The sequence below is a fragment of the Sarcophilus harrisii genome, chromosome 1 (genome assembly GCF_902635505.1).
Source record: "Sarcophilus harrisii chromosome 1, mSarHar1.11, whole genome shotgun sequence".
NCBI classification, from domain to species: domain Eukaryota; kingdom Metazoa; phylum Chordata; class Mammalia; order Dasyuromorphia; family Dasyuridae; genus Sarcophilus; species Sarcophilus harrisii.
This window is the reverse complement of record NC_045426.1, coordinates 158013798-158031365: the sequence shown is the minus strand read 5'-3', so window position 1 is coordinate 158031365 and position 17568 is coordinate 158013798. Positions and strand designations below refer to the sequence as shown.

General features: G+C 37.8%; 1 protein-coding gene across 1 annotated transcript in view; it reads left to right on the top strand.

The window, feature by feature from the left end:
• Positions 1 to 261: 261 nt before the first annotated feature.
• CD180 (CD180 molecule) overlaps positions 262 to 17568 on the top strand; it is a 30539-nt gene continuing 13232 nt past the window's right edge. The window contains exon 1 of the mRNA XM_023495787.2: positions 262 to 509. Within this exon, the coding sequence (XP_023351555.1) occupies positions 405 to 509 (105 nt within the window). The 5' untranslated portion in view covers positions 262 to 404. The remainder of the gene's footprint in view (positions 510 to 17568) is intronic.

Genomic DNA, 17568 nt, shown 5'->3' with positions numbered 1-17568 from the left:
ATTACAAAGGAAACTAATCATGGTGATACAAATGTAATTTCTTTTCTCAACCAAGTTGATGGATGCCCTGAAATATGTCTGTGGACCCAAAAGTTGAGAACACCTAACCAAGGAGGTTGTTCAAGGAAGTGCTGTGTTTGCCACCAGGAAGTACTGCATTAATCATGCAGTATTATACTCCCAGTGGGGCTAAACTTTTGCTGGTGGGTGGGTGGAGAGGGGCCCAGGCAAAGAGAGATTTCCTCTTTTTGCTGTAGGAGGAACTGCCCAGAGGGTGAAAACTTTGACCAAAGAATTCACTTTTACTAAAGTGTACTGTAGTGAGCTCCTGTTCTATTGTGCATTTCATTGATGGCCACTGTTTGACTCAAGAAAGTAGACAGGCCAGCTGGGCTAGAGGGCATATGACTTTTGTGATGGCAGGCTATATGTCCTCCTGTCTGCTTCTGACCAGCCTATTGACTCTTCAATATATAGGAGCTATATCTGCAACCCAAATGTGCACTGAGGTGAGTGCTCTAAGGAGTGGGGGAGGGGGGAGGGATAGATGAAAGAGGGAAAGGACCATAAGGGAAAAGAGAGAATAATCTTTCTCTAGGTGAAATGCTCAATTTGGAATCTTGGCTGAGTTCAAACATCCTACTATTCAATTTCCCTCAATAAAAGGAGAATAAGGAGCATGGCAAGACTGTCCTTTATGGGGAGTAAGCGAGATATCTCAGCCAGAAAACACAGGGCTGTGGGGGAGAGGAGAATAGGAAGCAGGTACACAAAGAATAAAAAAAAAAAAGGAGGGGACTAAATTGTACCTGATTTCTATGGACTCAAAATATATTTTTCAAATTATGTTTTGTTTCTAAGAAGGATTATTGGAGGCCTCAGTCTTATTCTCTTTCTTGATCAAATGCTTACTCTCAGCCATCATCCTCAGCTCTTCCTGAATGGCTTCCTGGAGTTATCTTTCTTTCGAGTACCCACGATCTGTCTGACTATTGCTTCCATGGTAGATGAACCTGCATCTTGTCTGCCAGGCCCCCACATGACTAAGTGGGCTGCCTTAATGGATCACAGTTGATATGATGCTCCAAAGTCATACTGGAAGATGGCATTCTAATGAGACTAAGGAAAGTCAGATTAATCTACTGGAAACAATATAGGAATTAGGAGATAGGGGTGCTAAAACACTCCTGGGATACAGGAGATGATGGGGTGCTAAAACCAGGCCTGGTTATAAAGAACACAATCCAAAAAATAGGAATTTAATAGGAATAACAACAACAAAGACTAAAATAATACCTGAAAACAGGAATAACAATGGTTTGGGATTAGACAGATGAGGGTTAGGTTGAGATCAGACGAGGAACAGAAATGACAAACATGAGAAGGGTCCACCACCAGACGAGAGTTTCTTCACTTATTGTCCATGAAATTGTGTGTGTGAGTGTGTGTGTGTGGGGGGAGGTTATTTTGATAACTAATTTCAGCATAATCATTTTCCCTTGTAATCCTATGTATTTTGACTAAAGCATATATATGTATATAAGTATATACATATACATGCACATACACATACATACATAAATACATATATGTGTACATGCATATTTTTCTTTTCTTTTTTTAAGTAACTTCATTTTGTAGTAATTTTACTTCAAACTCACCAATTCAATTTCTTCTGCAAAACATGCAGTCTCCGTGATTCCCAAGACCAGAAGGCTGCATGCGGTTGTAGAAGAAACAGTAGACTTGAGATTAGAGGACTCAAATACCCTTTCTGTGTGCCAACTAGTGAGTTTAGCAGGTTCTTTAATTTTTCCTAGCCTTAGTTTCCTTATCCTAAAATGAGAGTCCTAGATAGGATGACCTCCAAGTATCCTTCCATTTCTACCTCTGGGGTTGCATGAATCGGCCCTAGGGACCAGGTTACATTGCCTGGAGAAAGTGGAACACATCTAACTAAGATTGACTACCTAGCAGAGCCAAGCACCAGAAGGCCCAGAGAGGCTGGCTCTTGTCTACTCAATTAGTTTTACTTTAGGAGTGAAGGAAAGGGGAAAATAGAGAAATTTTATGTCCAACTGCTATTCTTAGAAGTTTTCAGGTTAGGTAGTTGTGAAATCATGTGGGTGCTGTAAGATGGCTCCTTGAGGAATCTCAGGCTATGTATCCTGACCACATTCACTTTTTAGATCTTCTGCTTTCAAAGACTGAGGAAGCAAAAAGCCAGCTACACTGAAGAGCCCTCATTTTTGTCAGTAGCTCATGGGCAGAGTCTCAATTGGCTTGCCAACTCAAGAGGCAAAACCCAGTATTTACAGAGTCACTTTATAGTCTAGCTCTAGAAGGATATGAGTATCACAGAGGGCATGGGATCCTGATCTAAGGCAGGAATGAACCTCAGAAGCTATCCAGTATAACCTTATTTTACAGATAAAGAAGTGGAAGCCAGGAGATTTAATCTATGTCTCAAAAGGAAGCAATATTCGGAGGTCAAACCCAGGCCCTCTAAGCCAGAAATTAAGCTCTTTCCAATGTGGGAATTCAGTCTGAAGAGATGACAACAGTTGTCTGGGATCATGCCTAAGTAAATAATTTTCATGGGTGCCTCTTGAAGCCTTAGCTGCCCATTCTCATCTGGTGCTGCTCATCTGGTCCCAGACTCCACAAGCCAGCATTTAGCTGTGACTACATTTGATATCTTGCCTATGGTCATTAACTCAATTTAGGAACTATCCAGTGAACACACTGAATCTTTACTGTGTACAGAGCTCTAGGGAACTCACCTATGACTATCAGTTACAGAGAAAGTATTGATTCATATTGGGAAAAGGAGTTTCCTCACCTGAAAGTCCCCACTGCCAATTATATCCTAGGTCAATTCTCTGTCCTTATCCCTATGTTGAGAGCATTGTGTTGAATTTTTTTTTTTTATAAATAGGACCAGATCCCTGTCTTCATGAAATTTACAGTCTAGTGTGAAAATCCAATATATTAATTTCACTAAACTCATTTCAGCCAGTATTTATTAAGTACCTGATTCATTCCACCCACTGATGATGCGAAGGCAGAAGTAAAACAAATCCTGCTTTCAAGGAGTTCATATTAATAGCTATAATATAAAGTAGGACATGAGTAATGCAAAAGAGAGAGGCAATCATTAATAGAAAATTGTGAGGAACATTGATCACTGGGGAAATCAAGAAAGGCTTCATGGAAGAAGTATCATTGAAGCTAGATATCAAAGGCGGAAGGTTGTTGGAGTAGTGGAAATCTTATATATGGCAATCATATACATTCCCTGAATTCATCATAAATGTCACAATTTCAAGAAAAGAAAGAATCCTTCTAATAATGTTTGGCAAAAGGAACATACATTGTTAAACATGTCTTGACTTTTTTTAATCTGGAAAATGTATTGATTTTTAAGTATAGATAAAAAGACAGAACAGTTGTAATAAATGGACATATGTGCTACTGATGACATAGTTTCCCAAAAGTCTTAGTTCATTTTTAGGCTTTAATAAATTCATAAATACAAAGGCTACTGACTTACCAAAAAATGTTATTTTAAAGATCGATTATTATTATTATTATTATTTTTTGCTGAGACAATTGGGGTTAAGTGACTTTGCCCAGAGTCACACAACTAGGAAGTGTTAAGTGTCTGAGGCCAGATTTGAACTCAGGTCCTCCTGACTTCAGGGCTGTGCTCTATCTACTGCACCACCTATCTGCCCCCATAAAAATCGATTATTCATATTTTAAAAATATTGACATATTCCTTATTAAAATTTCACATGACCACTGCCTCGTTTTGAACATTGCTCTAGTGAATTTTTGAATTTTGTAAACATCCTCATCAGTTGCTTGCTCAGTGACCTATTTTAGCCTTAAAATCATCCAAAGAACAAGGTTTTGATGCATACATGACAGTTTTGACAACCCAATAAGAAAAAAGACTAGTGGAGATAGCTCAGATAACTGAGGTAGATAAGCAAGAGAATCTACTCCACTAGTCCTCAAGTCTGAGGAACTGTCAATATATAGCAACACATAATAAAAGGGTATTCCATTTTGTCCAAATTAAAATTTATTGTTCAAAATTCACAAAACTCGGTAAATTTATAAGAAATTTCAATAGTTAAACTTTGAAGTGATTTTTAAAATAAGTTTGTAGCATTTTTTTTTCTTAAAGCTTAAAATTGCACTAAGATTTTTGGGACATCCTACACTAGTTATTAGATCACTGACAATTCATTGAATTCCAGCTACAGGAAGAAATTCCAGAAGAATTTCTGGAACATAAATTACTTACTTCTTGCCTGAAATCATCAGAAAGAGTTTATGCATAGTACCTTTCCTAACACCAATGATAAAAATGAGAAAGACAGAGACATAAAGAGAGAAAGAGATGGGGGAGGAAGAAGGAAGGAAGGAAGGGAGAAAGGGAGGAAGGGAAGGGAAGGGAAGGGAAGGGAAGGGAAGGGAAGGAAGGAAGGAAGGAAGGAAGGAAGGAAGGAAGGAAGGAAGGAAGGAAGGAAGGAAGGAAGGAAAAAATCATAGCTCTGGACTCCAAAACTCTGAAGGAATAAATTAAGTAAAAGTGTTCAAGTGGAACAGGCCATAAATTTCAGTATAGTCCACATGGAAAGAAGTATGAAGTAAGTATATTGAGTCTTAGACAATAGGATTTAGAGAGATGAGATAGGTTTGAATTGCAGCATTACTAATTTGTTAGCTTGGGGCAATTTTATACTCATATACTCTAGGCCTCGGTTTCCCCCTTTATGAAATTAAGGAAATGAAGCGAGATCTCCAAGGTTTCTTCCAGATCTAAACCTTTGAATCCTTGATTAAATTATAATTTCCCAATCACTGCATTGATTCAAATTTCTAAATACCTTTCATCCAAGTATCTCATGCTATTTGTTGTCAGCTTATTACTCAAGCTGAAAAGTTAATGTATAACATGATTTTCATACATTTGTAGACATATCTCTAGTTTTATCTCCCTGCAATTCCAGCAACCTGTTACTAAAGCCTAGGAATATGTCATTGAGGCATCTATACCATTACGTCCTCTTGGTGCTGTGAAAGAAAATGACTACTTGGGAGCTCCTGATCATCCCTTCACCTGCAAAGGCAATTCAGTATAATGAGAAAGTCAGGATGAAAGGATTTGGGGCAAAAAAGGTTTGGTGGCACAGTGAATAGAATGCCAGCCTGGAGTCAAGAAGATTTATCTTCCTGAGTTCAAATTTTACTTCAGACATGTACTAGCTGTGTGACCTTGGGCAAATCATTTAATTCAGTTTGCCTTAGTTTCCTCATTTGTCAAATGATCGGGAGAAAGAGATGGCAAATCATTCCATTATCTTTACTAAGAAAACTCTAAAGAGTTTCACAAAGAGTTGGACATCACTGAAAATGATTGAAAAACTTAAATGTAGGGTCTTCCTCTGTGATTTCCCTTTAATAGGGCATGTCAGCACTATTGATAATTACAGTCTTAGAGAGCAATGAATCTCAAACTTTTTAGTCTCCAGATGCCTGTACACTCAGAAAATTTTTTGGGGATCCTGTAATATTCAGGCTAGCTTTCTGAGGAAATGTAATGTTTGGGCTAGCTTTCTGGAGGTCCTCTGGAAGAGCCTTGGTCTCAGCCGGATAGACACCACTAGAATGGACAAGTATGGGGTCCAAAGTCTTTATTGTCTCTTACACAGTCTGTGTCTGTCATAGTCTGACTGAATCTCTTCCAGCAGTCTGCCAGTCTGACTTTAGTCTAACTTCCTGTCCCCAGTTCTTATATACCCTATTACAATTACATCATTACTGCATACTGAATATGTGTGAACTAGAAAACTATTACATCACCAAGCAAAGTACTAAATATATGTAAACTAGAGAACCATTGTCTCATCAATTCCTCTGAGTTAACATCTTTTTTCAAATATACTTCTCCAGAGTTCTGGTCCTCTACATCTCCCGCTTTCTTTTGTGATAAAACACCAAAAAAGAGGTGATCATGCCCTGACTTCTCAGGGAGACGAGAACACCAAACCAGATATTGTTAGCAGGTTTCCTCTGGACTGAAGGGTCTTACTTGAAACAGGTATACATAAATCCATCAGCATGGGAGGTATTACCCAAGCACATAGTAATATAACACAGGCTAGTAGTGATGTAATAAACAACATGAATCAACATGAAGAATTATACATATCCATAAGTCCTAGAAATAGTCCCAAACCAATCTATTGTCCATTACTTCATGTGTCAGGGAATCCAATGATTCCTCCAGATTTTGAAGTCCTACAGCAGGGAATCCAATGATTCCTGCATATTTTGAAGTCCTGCAACAGTCTCATCATCTCAGGGAATACCATGATTCCTGCTGATTTTGAAGCCCTGTAGTAGTCTCAATCAACAATTTTTGATGTTCACTGTGGTGCTTTTTCAGTGACACACGTTGTCAGAGATGGAACCATGCAATGTTTCTTGGGTCTCTGGAGAAGTATACTTGAAAAAAGTATACTTGAAACAGAATTCTCTCTACAGAAGCAAAATAAATTTTGTTTTTATATGGGTTATATATATTATTATTTGCTATTTAGAAATTAAAATGTCTTAGTATTACTATGGACATAGTTCTGTTTTCATGGAAAGAGCATCAGAGATTTTTCAGGCATTCCAGGAGCCATATTTGAGAACTACTGACCCAGAACACTGACAGGTTAAGGCAGCTATCCTAAATCATACAGTCAGAGGTAAGGCTTAAATACATTGTGACCATGTTGGAATCCAGTCATATTGGAGGTTGATTCTCTATCCATTTAGTGCTTTAAATTACAAAATGCTCTATGTACGTTACTTTATTTGCTCAAAGTGACCCTCTAAAGTAGGAAATGAATGCATCATTTTACAGATGAGAAAAATGAGATGTAAAGTAATATTGTGATTTTACCTAAGTAGATTCTTTGGAGCTGTGAGCTTGTTCAGATGAATCATAAGGCCTAGATTTGAGTTCTGGTTCTGAAATTTTCTCTATGTGGAACCTCCCAGAACTGTTGCTTTTTTGGCATATATAATGTCTAAGGTCACTTCTGACCCTAAATCCTTGGATCTGACTTCGGTCACTTCTGACCCTAAATCCTTGGATCTGACTTCAGACTCTGGGATCTTTTGGTCATACCACACTACCTTTTGGAGAGGGGGAATTCTGAACCTCCCCCCAAGGATCATTTTCTTTCATAGTTCCAAGGGAAGATGGTAAAGATGTATTGGCAATATATTCACAGGCTCAAGTTGTAGGCAGCTGAAACTGCAAGAAGATAAAACTAAGGATAGGTGATAGATAGCAATATCCTTCAAGGAAAATGATAGGGGCCTTTGGGTCTGTGAAGGATCTGCCCTCCTGCACCAGCTGAATTACAGGGGGCTAAATGGGAAGGGGCCTGAAGAACAGCATTAAAAATTATGAAATGCCTCTGGGAGACTCCAGGGAAGAATGATTTTATAAGCCTTTGTTGATTTATTTTTATAGAGCAAAAGGGGACCAAATAAAAAATGCCTACATTACTAAAATCTGAAAGCACTAAGCAGCATATTTGGTTTTTTTCTACTTAGCTTGTGGAAGAAATAGGGAGACAATCAAAATGGGAGGGAAAAAATCCCTATAAGAGAATTTGCCAGTAAATATTTATTTAGTGCCAGGCATTGGGCTAAGTACTGAAAACAAAGGGGAAAAGAGGGTCCTTGATTTTGAGATCACATTCTAATGGGAGAGACAGTATACAAATAGCCACATACAAACAAGTTACACCCAGGATAAGTTGGAAGCAATCAATAGAGACAAGACACAAGAATAAGTTTTTTGAAGTAAGTCTGTGAGCCATTATGAGGGTAAGAAGAGTGGTATTTAAATGGAGGAGGAGAAAATAATTTCATTTGGGCAGGAGAATTTTAGTGACTGCCCTTATCAAGTCAAGAGAGACCAGGTTTTAATTCTGCCTCTGACATTGATCCTGTAAGCCTGAAGAAACCTCTCTGCTCCTGTTTCCTTTTCTATAAAATGGGTATAACACTTCACCAGATTGTTGGGAGAATCAAAAAAGTTAAAAGTCAGAAAGCATTTTATAAATATCATCAATTTCCCAGCAGGTATCCAATGTGATAAAGTATGTGCTAGATGGGGAGAGAGAGAGGCAACATATTGATAGGACTGAATTGTCAAGCCAAGTTGGGAAAATTTCTACTGGAAATACAAAACAAAACAAAGCAAAACAAAACAAAACAAAACAAACAAACAAAGAAACAGTGCCCACCCTAAAGGAATTCACAGGCTAAGGGCTCCTGTTTTCATTTAGCTGACAGTTTAGAAGGTGGATATAATACAAACACATGTAACTACAATATTACATGATCCAGTTCAATTCACTTCAACAATCATGTGTTAAATATTTCAACATCTCAAATGAAGTGCTAGAGACAGAAGAGGAGGTTGGCTTTTTGGTGGTAACTAAAATCTCAGTGATGATGACTACCTGGGAACACAAAGACAAAAATTCCTGCCCCCCAGGCATTTTTTTTCTACTGAGAACAACATCCCTAACAGCTTTGGGGTAAGGGAAAGAGCCCCCCCCTTCTTCAAGGTGGGAAAGCCTGAGCTGAGATTTAAGGAAACTAAGGCCCCCTAAGAGGGCAGCTAGGTGGCACAAAGGATAGAGTGCTAGCTCTGAAGTGAGGAAAACTCATCTTTCTAAGTTCAAATCTAGCCTCAGATATTTACTAGCTGTGTGTAGTGACTTTGGGTTTGCTTCAGTTTTCTCATCTATAAAATGAGCTGGAGAAAGAAATGGAAAACCTCTGTATTATCTTTGGAAGAAGGGAGGCAGTATATTTCAGCTAGGGATGGGGCCAAGCCTAAACCAAAGAACAGAGGGAGGCAGGAGCTGATATGGGGAGTAGGGACAAAAGCGAGGACAAAAGACAACGTAGATGATACATCTAGAAAGGTAAAATCATGAAGGGCTTTAAAAAATCTTATGGAGGGGCTTATATTTTATCCTAGAGGTAATAGGAAACTGTTATACAAGGTCATTCAGGGTAATCCCACTCTAGCCACTCTCAGAAATGGTCTAGTTTTAAATACTTCTTCAAATAACACTGTGAACCTTTCAATTATCCAATAATTGATCAAAGTTAAGGTCCATCTTCTTTTGCTATGACCTTCCAAGTGAGTAAATATCACCTGCCCTCACCTCCTTGGTCCAAATGAATAAAAGACTTGCTTCTGTTCAAGCATGGCCAGCCTTACAACCAGGCAGGCACCTTCACAATGAAATTTTTGTTGTTCTGTAGTTTTAAGTCATGTCAAAGTGATTCTTTGTGACCCTATTTGGGAGTCTTGGCAAAAATACTGGAGTGGTTTTCCATTTCCTTCTCCAGCTCATCTGACAGAAGAGGAAACTGAGACAAACAGGGTGAAATGACTTTCCTGGGTTCACACAATTAGGAAGTGTTTGAAGCCTTATTAGAAGTCAGGAAGATGAGTCTTTTTCATTCCAGGCCTGGCACTCTATGCACTATGGTGCCACCTAAATGCAATGACATTTTTAGGGACCACCAAAAAGCTTCTCCTCTTTCTCTTTGCCTTAAAGTGGTAGGAAGTGTGCCAGATTTTGGAGCCAGAGGACCTGGGTTCAAATGCCTGCCCTATTACCTCCAGGACAGTATTAGCATGCCATGGTCCACTGGTCACAGAGTCAGACATGACTGAACAAGGACAATAGCCAATCTTATCTATACAGTATTTCAAGGTTTGCAAAGTACTTTGCCTGCTTTGTTCATTTTGATTTTCATCATTATTCTGAACTAATAAGAGATCTCCTAGAAAGAATACAGAACTAGGCTAGACTTTTGTTAAGAGACTCAGATTCTAGCATTGACTTGCTTGCTTATTAACTGAATAATCTCATGCATGTCACAACCTCCCTGGGCTTCAATCTCTTCAATTAACACAGTAAAAAAGTGTAGGTAAAATGCTATGTCATGTGATGCTTCCAGTTCTGAAAGTCTATGAGAATCTAAGTTTGAAAGGCTAAGAGAAAGGAGAGAAAGCAGGAAATGTGGTGCCAGAGAAGGGAGCGAACCATTCAAGAATCTGAGAAAAGTGGAAACGGGCAGCTAGGGACGCCAGAAAATAAAATTTGCATTTTTGCTTAGGTCAATCCTGCTTTCAGGAAATAATGCATCTTTACCTCTCCCCATTTATTTACTTTTTTGTGAGGAAGGTGAGGAGTTTGTGTAGCAAAATCAAATTAATTTGGTCTTCAATAAATGTAAAGGGTCACAGATAGTGGGGGAACTCTAGGTGAGATATAAGACCCTCCAACCCAGCAAGGGAACCTGCTGATTTATTTGGTTTGGCTCTCCATTACCCCTGGGGGCATCTCAGCCTTCTTGAGAAGTCAGGGGGCATGACAACCTGTGTTGTAATTAAAGCAGGGCTAAACTAAAGTAGCAAAGATACATTTACACACAATGGCAAGTAGTTTATGTGGTCCCACATGTACAGTATATAGTTAGCACATGCACAGTGTGCTATAATTATGTAAGTGTGTTAGGGTATATAAGGCTGAGAGAATTTTGAATAAGCGAACTCCTGTTTTGACCGTCAAGAGTTCCTCCCCTTCACTACTCATTCATGATATAGGATTTGGGTTAGTAACAAAATCCTCCAGTGAGCATGACCAGACAAATAAGTGCCAAAGTATCCTTTACCACCTCTACACCCATAGCAAAAACAGATTGGAATGCTGAGAAAATGGAATCTGACTGCTTTACTGGGCTGTTTCTAACACATCTGGGAGTGGATGAACAGAGCTTTGGGTAGTCCCTTCACTCAAGGTCAGATTGGGTTAAAGTGGAGGCCACCTATCCCTGTGGCTATCTTCCAGTCTTTCTTTCCCTTCAATTGGTTTTGACCCTTAACTCTACAGATAGCATTATACAGTTATTCCTTCAACATCAAGGGGGTTATGGGCATGTTGCTCTCTTCTTCCTCACCATCCCCTTTGTTCCCGCCACTCTGGAAAATACAAGTAAATTTTTTTTGGCATTTCCTTGTGCCAGAAAAGAGTCTGAATTATATGGTATTAAAAATGAAATATTTTTATATTATACAATACTATGCATATATTTTATGCATCCTGAAAGTTTCTAAACCTTTTTTATGTCTGCCTTTGTGTGTTGTCTGTAGCTTCTGCAAAACTCCCAAGAAATTCCCACTTAAAAAAAAAAAAAAAAAAAAAAAAAAAAAACTTATGTCAAGCTATGACATATGGAAACCACAATGGGGAAAGTCATGATCTAGAAGGGATAAATGTATAGGGTTTTAAGGTTTGTAAAGCACTTCACATAAAATATCTCTTTTGATTCTCACAACAACCTCATGAAGTAAGTGCTTTATTAACCCCATTTTTTAAATGGGGAAACTGAGACAGGAGCAGTTTAAGTGAATTGTTCAAGATTATGCAACAACTAAAAGTATCTAAGACAGAATTTCAAGTCAAGTATACCCTACCTTCAAATATGGCACTGCATCTATCATGCCACTTAACTGTATCCATAAAGTGCCATAATAAAGCATTTTGGTTGTTCTGACTCTTAGATTAAAGGAAGCAGGGATCCTAGACCCAGAGAGCCAGGCAGGATGGGTGCTCATGTTTCCAGGGTAGTCATATCTAGGTGGGTATTAGCAAGAGAAATTAAAATGTTTGCAGGAACAGAGCCAGAAAAGCAGCTTCTGACTTTGTCAGTCACTGCCAATGCTGCCAGCCTCTGGTGTTTATCCCCTTTTAACTCCTTTAAATAGTTCTAGGGACTTCCTCTTCCTATTCTGGATGTTTTCTGCATCTTATCTTGAGTTAGCCTTTGTTTTGGCTTCTTCTCAAGCAGTCAGGGTGTGACCTTCTCTAGCCCTCGACTGAAAAAGCTCTAACTAGCCTCCCTACCACTAGAAAGACTGCCCTTTATATATGGCATTTTGTTCTCCATCAATCAAGGGATCATTATCTGCCCACCCAAGGAAGTATTTCGGAACCTTGCTCTCTCCTGGTTACTTCAAAGCTATCTCAAAGCAGAAGATTTTTTATTTTGGTTTGATTTGTTCAAACCCAAAGCATTATTCTCTCACAGTACTGCTTCTGTATTTTCAGTTGTCTTTCCCCATGGGAGTTCATTTACATTTTTCAATCTGGAACTTATTTTGCTTTTTTTCTGCTGTGTTCCTAACTCCTTTAGATCCATCTGTCTTTTCTTTCTGCTTGCTTATATTGAAATCATGTTCCGATTTAGCATCGTTTGAATTTTATTCAAGGGCTGTTATCTCCCTTCATCCATGTATCATCAGCACTTTCCACTTTTATTACAACTTTTAATATTAAACCAATAGTGAGTTGGCTAGTGGATAGAACATTGGGCCTGGAGTCAGGAATCCATGAATTCAAATCAAGCCTCAGACATTTACTAACTATGTGATCCTGGACATGTCTCTTCACCTAGAGACAATCTACTCCTCCTGTTGTCTTCCATTCTTGACTGTTAACTCCACAGACAGCATTATCCAGTTATCTCTTCCATATGAAAAGGATTCCGGGCATGGTGCTCCCCTTTCTCTTTTCCTACCACTATGGAAAACCCACATGACATTTTTTGGCCCTCTTTTCATACTAGAGAAAAAAATCTGAATTTTTTTTTGCCTCAGTTTTCTCATCTGTAAAAATGAACTGGAGAAGGAAATAGCAAACTACTGCAGAATCTTTGTCAAGCAAACCCCCAAAAGAGAAACTAAAGAGTTGGGCATGACTAAAAATGACTGAATAACAACATATATTTATTAATTATTTACTCTATGCAAGTACTGGGAGAGAATTTTTTTTTTGTTTAGGGGGAGAGGGAATTTGTGATTTCAGTATATAGAACACTGGTCCTAGAGTCAGGAAGACCTGAATTCTAATTCTACTTCAGACTTACTAGCTGAGTGACGATCCAAGTTGTTTGATCTGTTTGCTTCAGTTTCCTGAACTGTAAAATGAAGATAATAATAATAGTACTTTCCTTCTAAGATTGTTGTGAGGATCAAATAAGATCATGTTTGTGCAAATCATTTCATGTAAGGCTCACATAATCATGTAATCAATGCTTGTTTCCTTCCTTCCTCTCAAAAAGGAAACTATTTTTTAAAAAAGAAAGGAAATTCCTATAGATACAAATTGGCAGCTAGCTATTCAGCTACTTTTAGTCTTAAAAACTTTCAGGGCTCAAGAACTGAGAAGTTAAGTGACTTGTCCAGTATCACACAGAAAGTATGAGGTAGGATTTGAAGGATTTGAACCCAGATCTTTTTTTAATGTAAGATCAGCTTTCTAAGCACCACTGTCTTTTCCTCAGAGAAGTACAAATGTAAAATACACATCTTAACTGAACTCACAGTCTAGTTTGGGATAGTTAAACATCAGGTAGAGAATCAGTGCAGTACAGTAAGTAGAGGGAAGAAAAAGGAATACTCCAAATTTAACCTACAACACATACCACACATGTGATCAGATAGGTCAGTTAATTTTTCTGAACCTCACTTTCCTCATCTGTACAATGAAGATCATACCTGCAGTACCATGTTTACCTCATATGGTTGATGTGAGAATAGAATGAAATAAAATATATAAGATGTTTCACAACCTTGAAGTGCATGTAAATGTCTTATTTACAGCACATCCTTATAAATATAATAAGAATAGACAGGGCAAACCTATAAAAACAGTGCTATTGAATATTTGAAAGAACTCAATAGGAGGATGAGCAAAAGCTTCCTGGAGCATGTGGCATTTGAAATAGGTCAAAAATTATTATTTCAACAGATGGAGCTGAGGATAGAAAATTTTAGGTAAAGGGAACAATATGAACCATGAGCCAAAGATAGGACAGTGTGGGGCATGGAGGAAGTGTGCTGAGTAGTCAAGTTTTGGTGAGATGAACTCAAAATTGAATAGGGCGAAATTTAATAGGAGTTTGAGTAAAGGGATAACCGTGTAAGCAATGGGATATTGAGTGATAATAACAAAAATAGAAAGGAGAAATGAACAGTTCAAGAGACTGCAGGCATAGTATTCATGATATTTGACAACTATTATGCAAATAGTATAGAATTGATGAAGAGAGAGACTATGTGATGATTGGGTGTGGTTCAAGAGTAGGCAGAAGGGATAAGATCAGGAGTACAGATGGATTAATCTTGGTAAGGAGTAGGGACACCTCACCCTAAGATAGGAGGAAGGAAAAGAAAATGGGTAAAAATGTTCAAAAGTTTTAGTTGTAGAGCAGGAAGCTTACTTCAGATGACCTTGGTCTTCTAAGTGAAATAAGAGGCTAGATCATCTGATATGTGTATAAGGGGTGAGAGATGTTATGCATTTTAGAAGAAAGGAAAAGGTTTGAAATGGCCCCCGTGGGAAATGACATAGAAAATCAATGAGAGTTTAAAAGAAGGATTGTCCTGCAACTGTGAGGGTTCAGATGAAGTTACACTCCATAAATTTATAACAGGTGAAATCATCATGATTTCATAGCTCTCTCCAAGCATTCTGGATTGTCAAGGAACAGGAATACAGCAATCTGGTGGTGGAGGTCACTCAGAGTTGAATATTAGCAGGCCAGTAACATGCAGGGTCTTGGAGATTAAGGCTTACTATGTGTGGGAGGGGATGGACTGGTTGTTGAATAAGAATAATTTAGAATCTTAGACCTAATTCATTTCCTTAAAGATGATAATGCCCCAATCCCAGGATTATATTAGAACTCACCAAAAAAAAAAAAAAAATGAAACTACCTGTTAATAAGTATACAAATTGTGTTCTATTAACATTTCAAACTTGGAGCCCCCTGACAGCACAACACCCTAAAACCATGCTGCACAAACCAAGTATCCCACTCTCTTCCTCTCCTAAAGCCATAATGGGCTGACCCATTCATCTGGCAGTCCTCAGCAAGAGCCCAAGAGCATGGGGTATAAATTCCCCCTGGCTGCTCAAAGCAAAAAAAAACTATTACCTATGTAAATATGGGTTGTTGTTCTTATGACCACCACATTTGTGAAAGTACAGAGTCTGACAGTCAGTAAGCATTTATTTAACATCTACTATTGGCCATATGTTATCCTAAGCACTAGAGATAAAAAGAAAGGTAAAAAAAAATTGTCCCTGCCCTCAAAGAGTTCAAGTTACAGTGGAGCAGAAGCTATGTAAATAACTAGGTACATATAAAAAATACAAAATAGGAAGAAAGTAATCTGAGAGGGGAGTGGTTCAGAAACAGCAAAGAATCAATCTCCAGGCTAATAAAACTAATGCCTAAAAAATAAAAATTGCTATAGTTCAGAGGTCCAATAATTATTGTACACTAACCTCTAGCTAATATTTTTGTAATTCTATTTTAAACTGTCCTTTCAAATTGATTACCTTAAGCCTCTACTTACTCATTTTATTAGTTACAGAGCCATGAATTTGTGAAACAACTATATAGGTAACCATGGAAACATGCAATACTAAGTGGACCATAGGATTTAGAAGTAAAATGTAGTGTGAGGTACTCACTCTCAGCTCTCAATTACCTACTTCAGGTTCTAGATATTTTGCAATCCTCTCCAAACCACAGATCATAAGCCCCCACCACAGTGTTTTGTTTTTTACCAGTCAGCCAGATGACAATATTCAGTTCATTACAAAGACATTTCATAAAATAGCAATGCAAATAATAATAGAGTATTATTCCTTCCCAATCTCAATCTCCAACAAATCCATATATAGCCAATATAAATTGCAGAGTTTTATAGGAATTATGTGGAGAATATTCACAAAAAGGGAACACACAAGCATCCCTACATGAAGAGATGCACATATGTATGTATGAACATAGCATTTACATAGAGGGACAACATCTCTATAACAAAGCTGGTGTGTCTTCTTCTGGTGTAATAGCACTACTCTCTGCCACACCTGCTCCCCTTCCCTGCTCCTTCCAGGTAACCATCAATTCAAGCTATTTTCAGGGTCACTTTATATTCTATGCAGTATTTATTCTGGATGCTATGATCATAACTTTTTCAACAGTAATAGTAATAATAAAAATAATAATGATGGGACTTATATGGTACTTTGAGTTTTGCAAAGAGTTTTATAGTTTTTTCACTCACAACAAAACTGGGATATCCATTATCCTTATTTTTGAAGATGAAGAAACTGAGGCAAATAGAAGTTAACTTGGCCAGAGTCACACAGCTACTCAGTCTAAGGCAAAATTTAACTTCATGTCTTCCTGACTCCAACTCCATCAGTTTTATCCACTATGCCATCTAACTGTCTCGGTCTCACCATCTTTAATATCCATGAGAAAATCTGTCGTTCTGAACCCCTGCCCATTACCTTTGGATTGCAATTTCCACTCAAATGTTTTAGTTTGCTTTCATGCTTTCATAACAATAGGAGAAGGGCCATCATTTAATGAGGAATCTTTTTGGTAACTCAGGATTTGTAGTGGCTAAGGATCATAATTACGATCATAATAGTAGTAATAATAATAAATTATCTTAATTATGAGTAAATGGTTTTGAATGTCAAGGTTTAGAAATATAAATTTATTAGTTTTTGTTTATAAAATTCCTTACAGCTGACAAAGTTATTCTTTCTATGATGTGGCAGAACACAATAAATAATTATAATAATAAATAATTAAATAATTTGTTAATAATACCAAATTGTTTATTTCGTAGATGAGTTCATTGAGGTTAAAACAGATTAAGTGTCATATCCATCCAGAACCATATAGTCAGTAACTATAAAACAGGAAAGATAGAACTCAAGTTCAGATCTATTAATTAGAAGTTCAGTTTTGGTTGTCACAAATGTCAAACAGTTGCAGAGTTTTGTGTTTGTGGGTATTCCAATCCTTAGTCTGTTTGGGGGACTAACAGTAGTAGCCTGCAAATTGGATTTGGAATCAGAAGAGGTGGGTTATGATACTTGCCCTCCCACTTAATCTCTGTGTAACTTCAAGTAAGTTATTTTTAAGATGAAGAGATCAGGTTGGATGACTTCTATGATCCCAAGATGATGCTATAGTGACCTTACCAAATCACTTAACTCCCCTGGTCCATTTCCTCATTTATTGATGATTTTAGACTAGATGATCTTAAGTCCTGTCCAATTCCAGATGTAAAATGCCATATATGATTTTGTGATTTCTACTTTTAAAAAAAAGAATACAAGAATAAAATCTGCTAAATTGTGGCATTTTGCAATTCATTGGATTTTATTTCATACAGTTGTATATAATTCAGTGTACTTCCTGCTCTTACCCATTGGCCAACACTTATCTTTGAGAAACTGCATCTGAGCTGCCTTCTTGGCAGGTTAGATATGGAAGGGGGCTTCTCTTCCCTTGACTATTTGATCACAGTCTCAAGAGAGCAGCCAAGACCCTGGTTGAGTCACATTGGAGAGCTAGGCACTT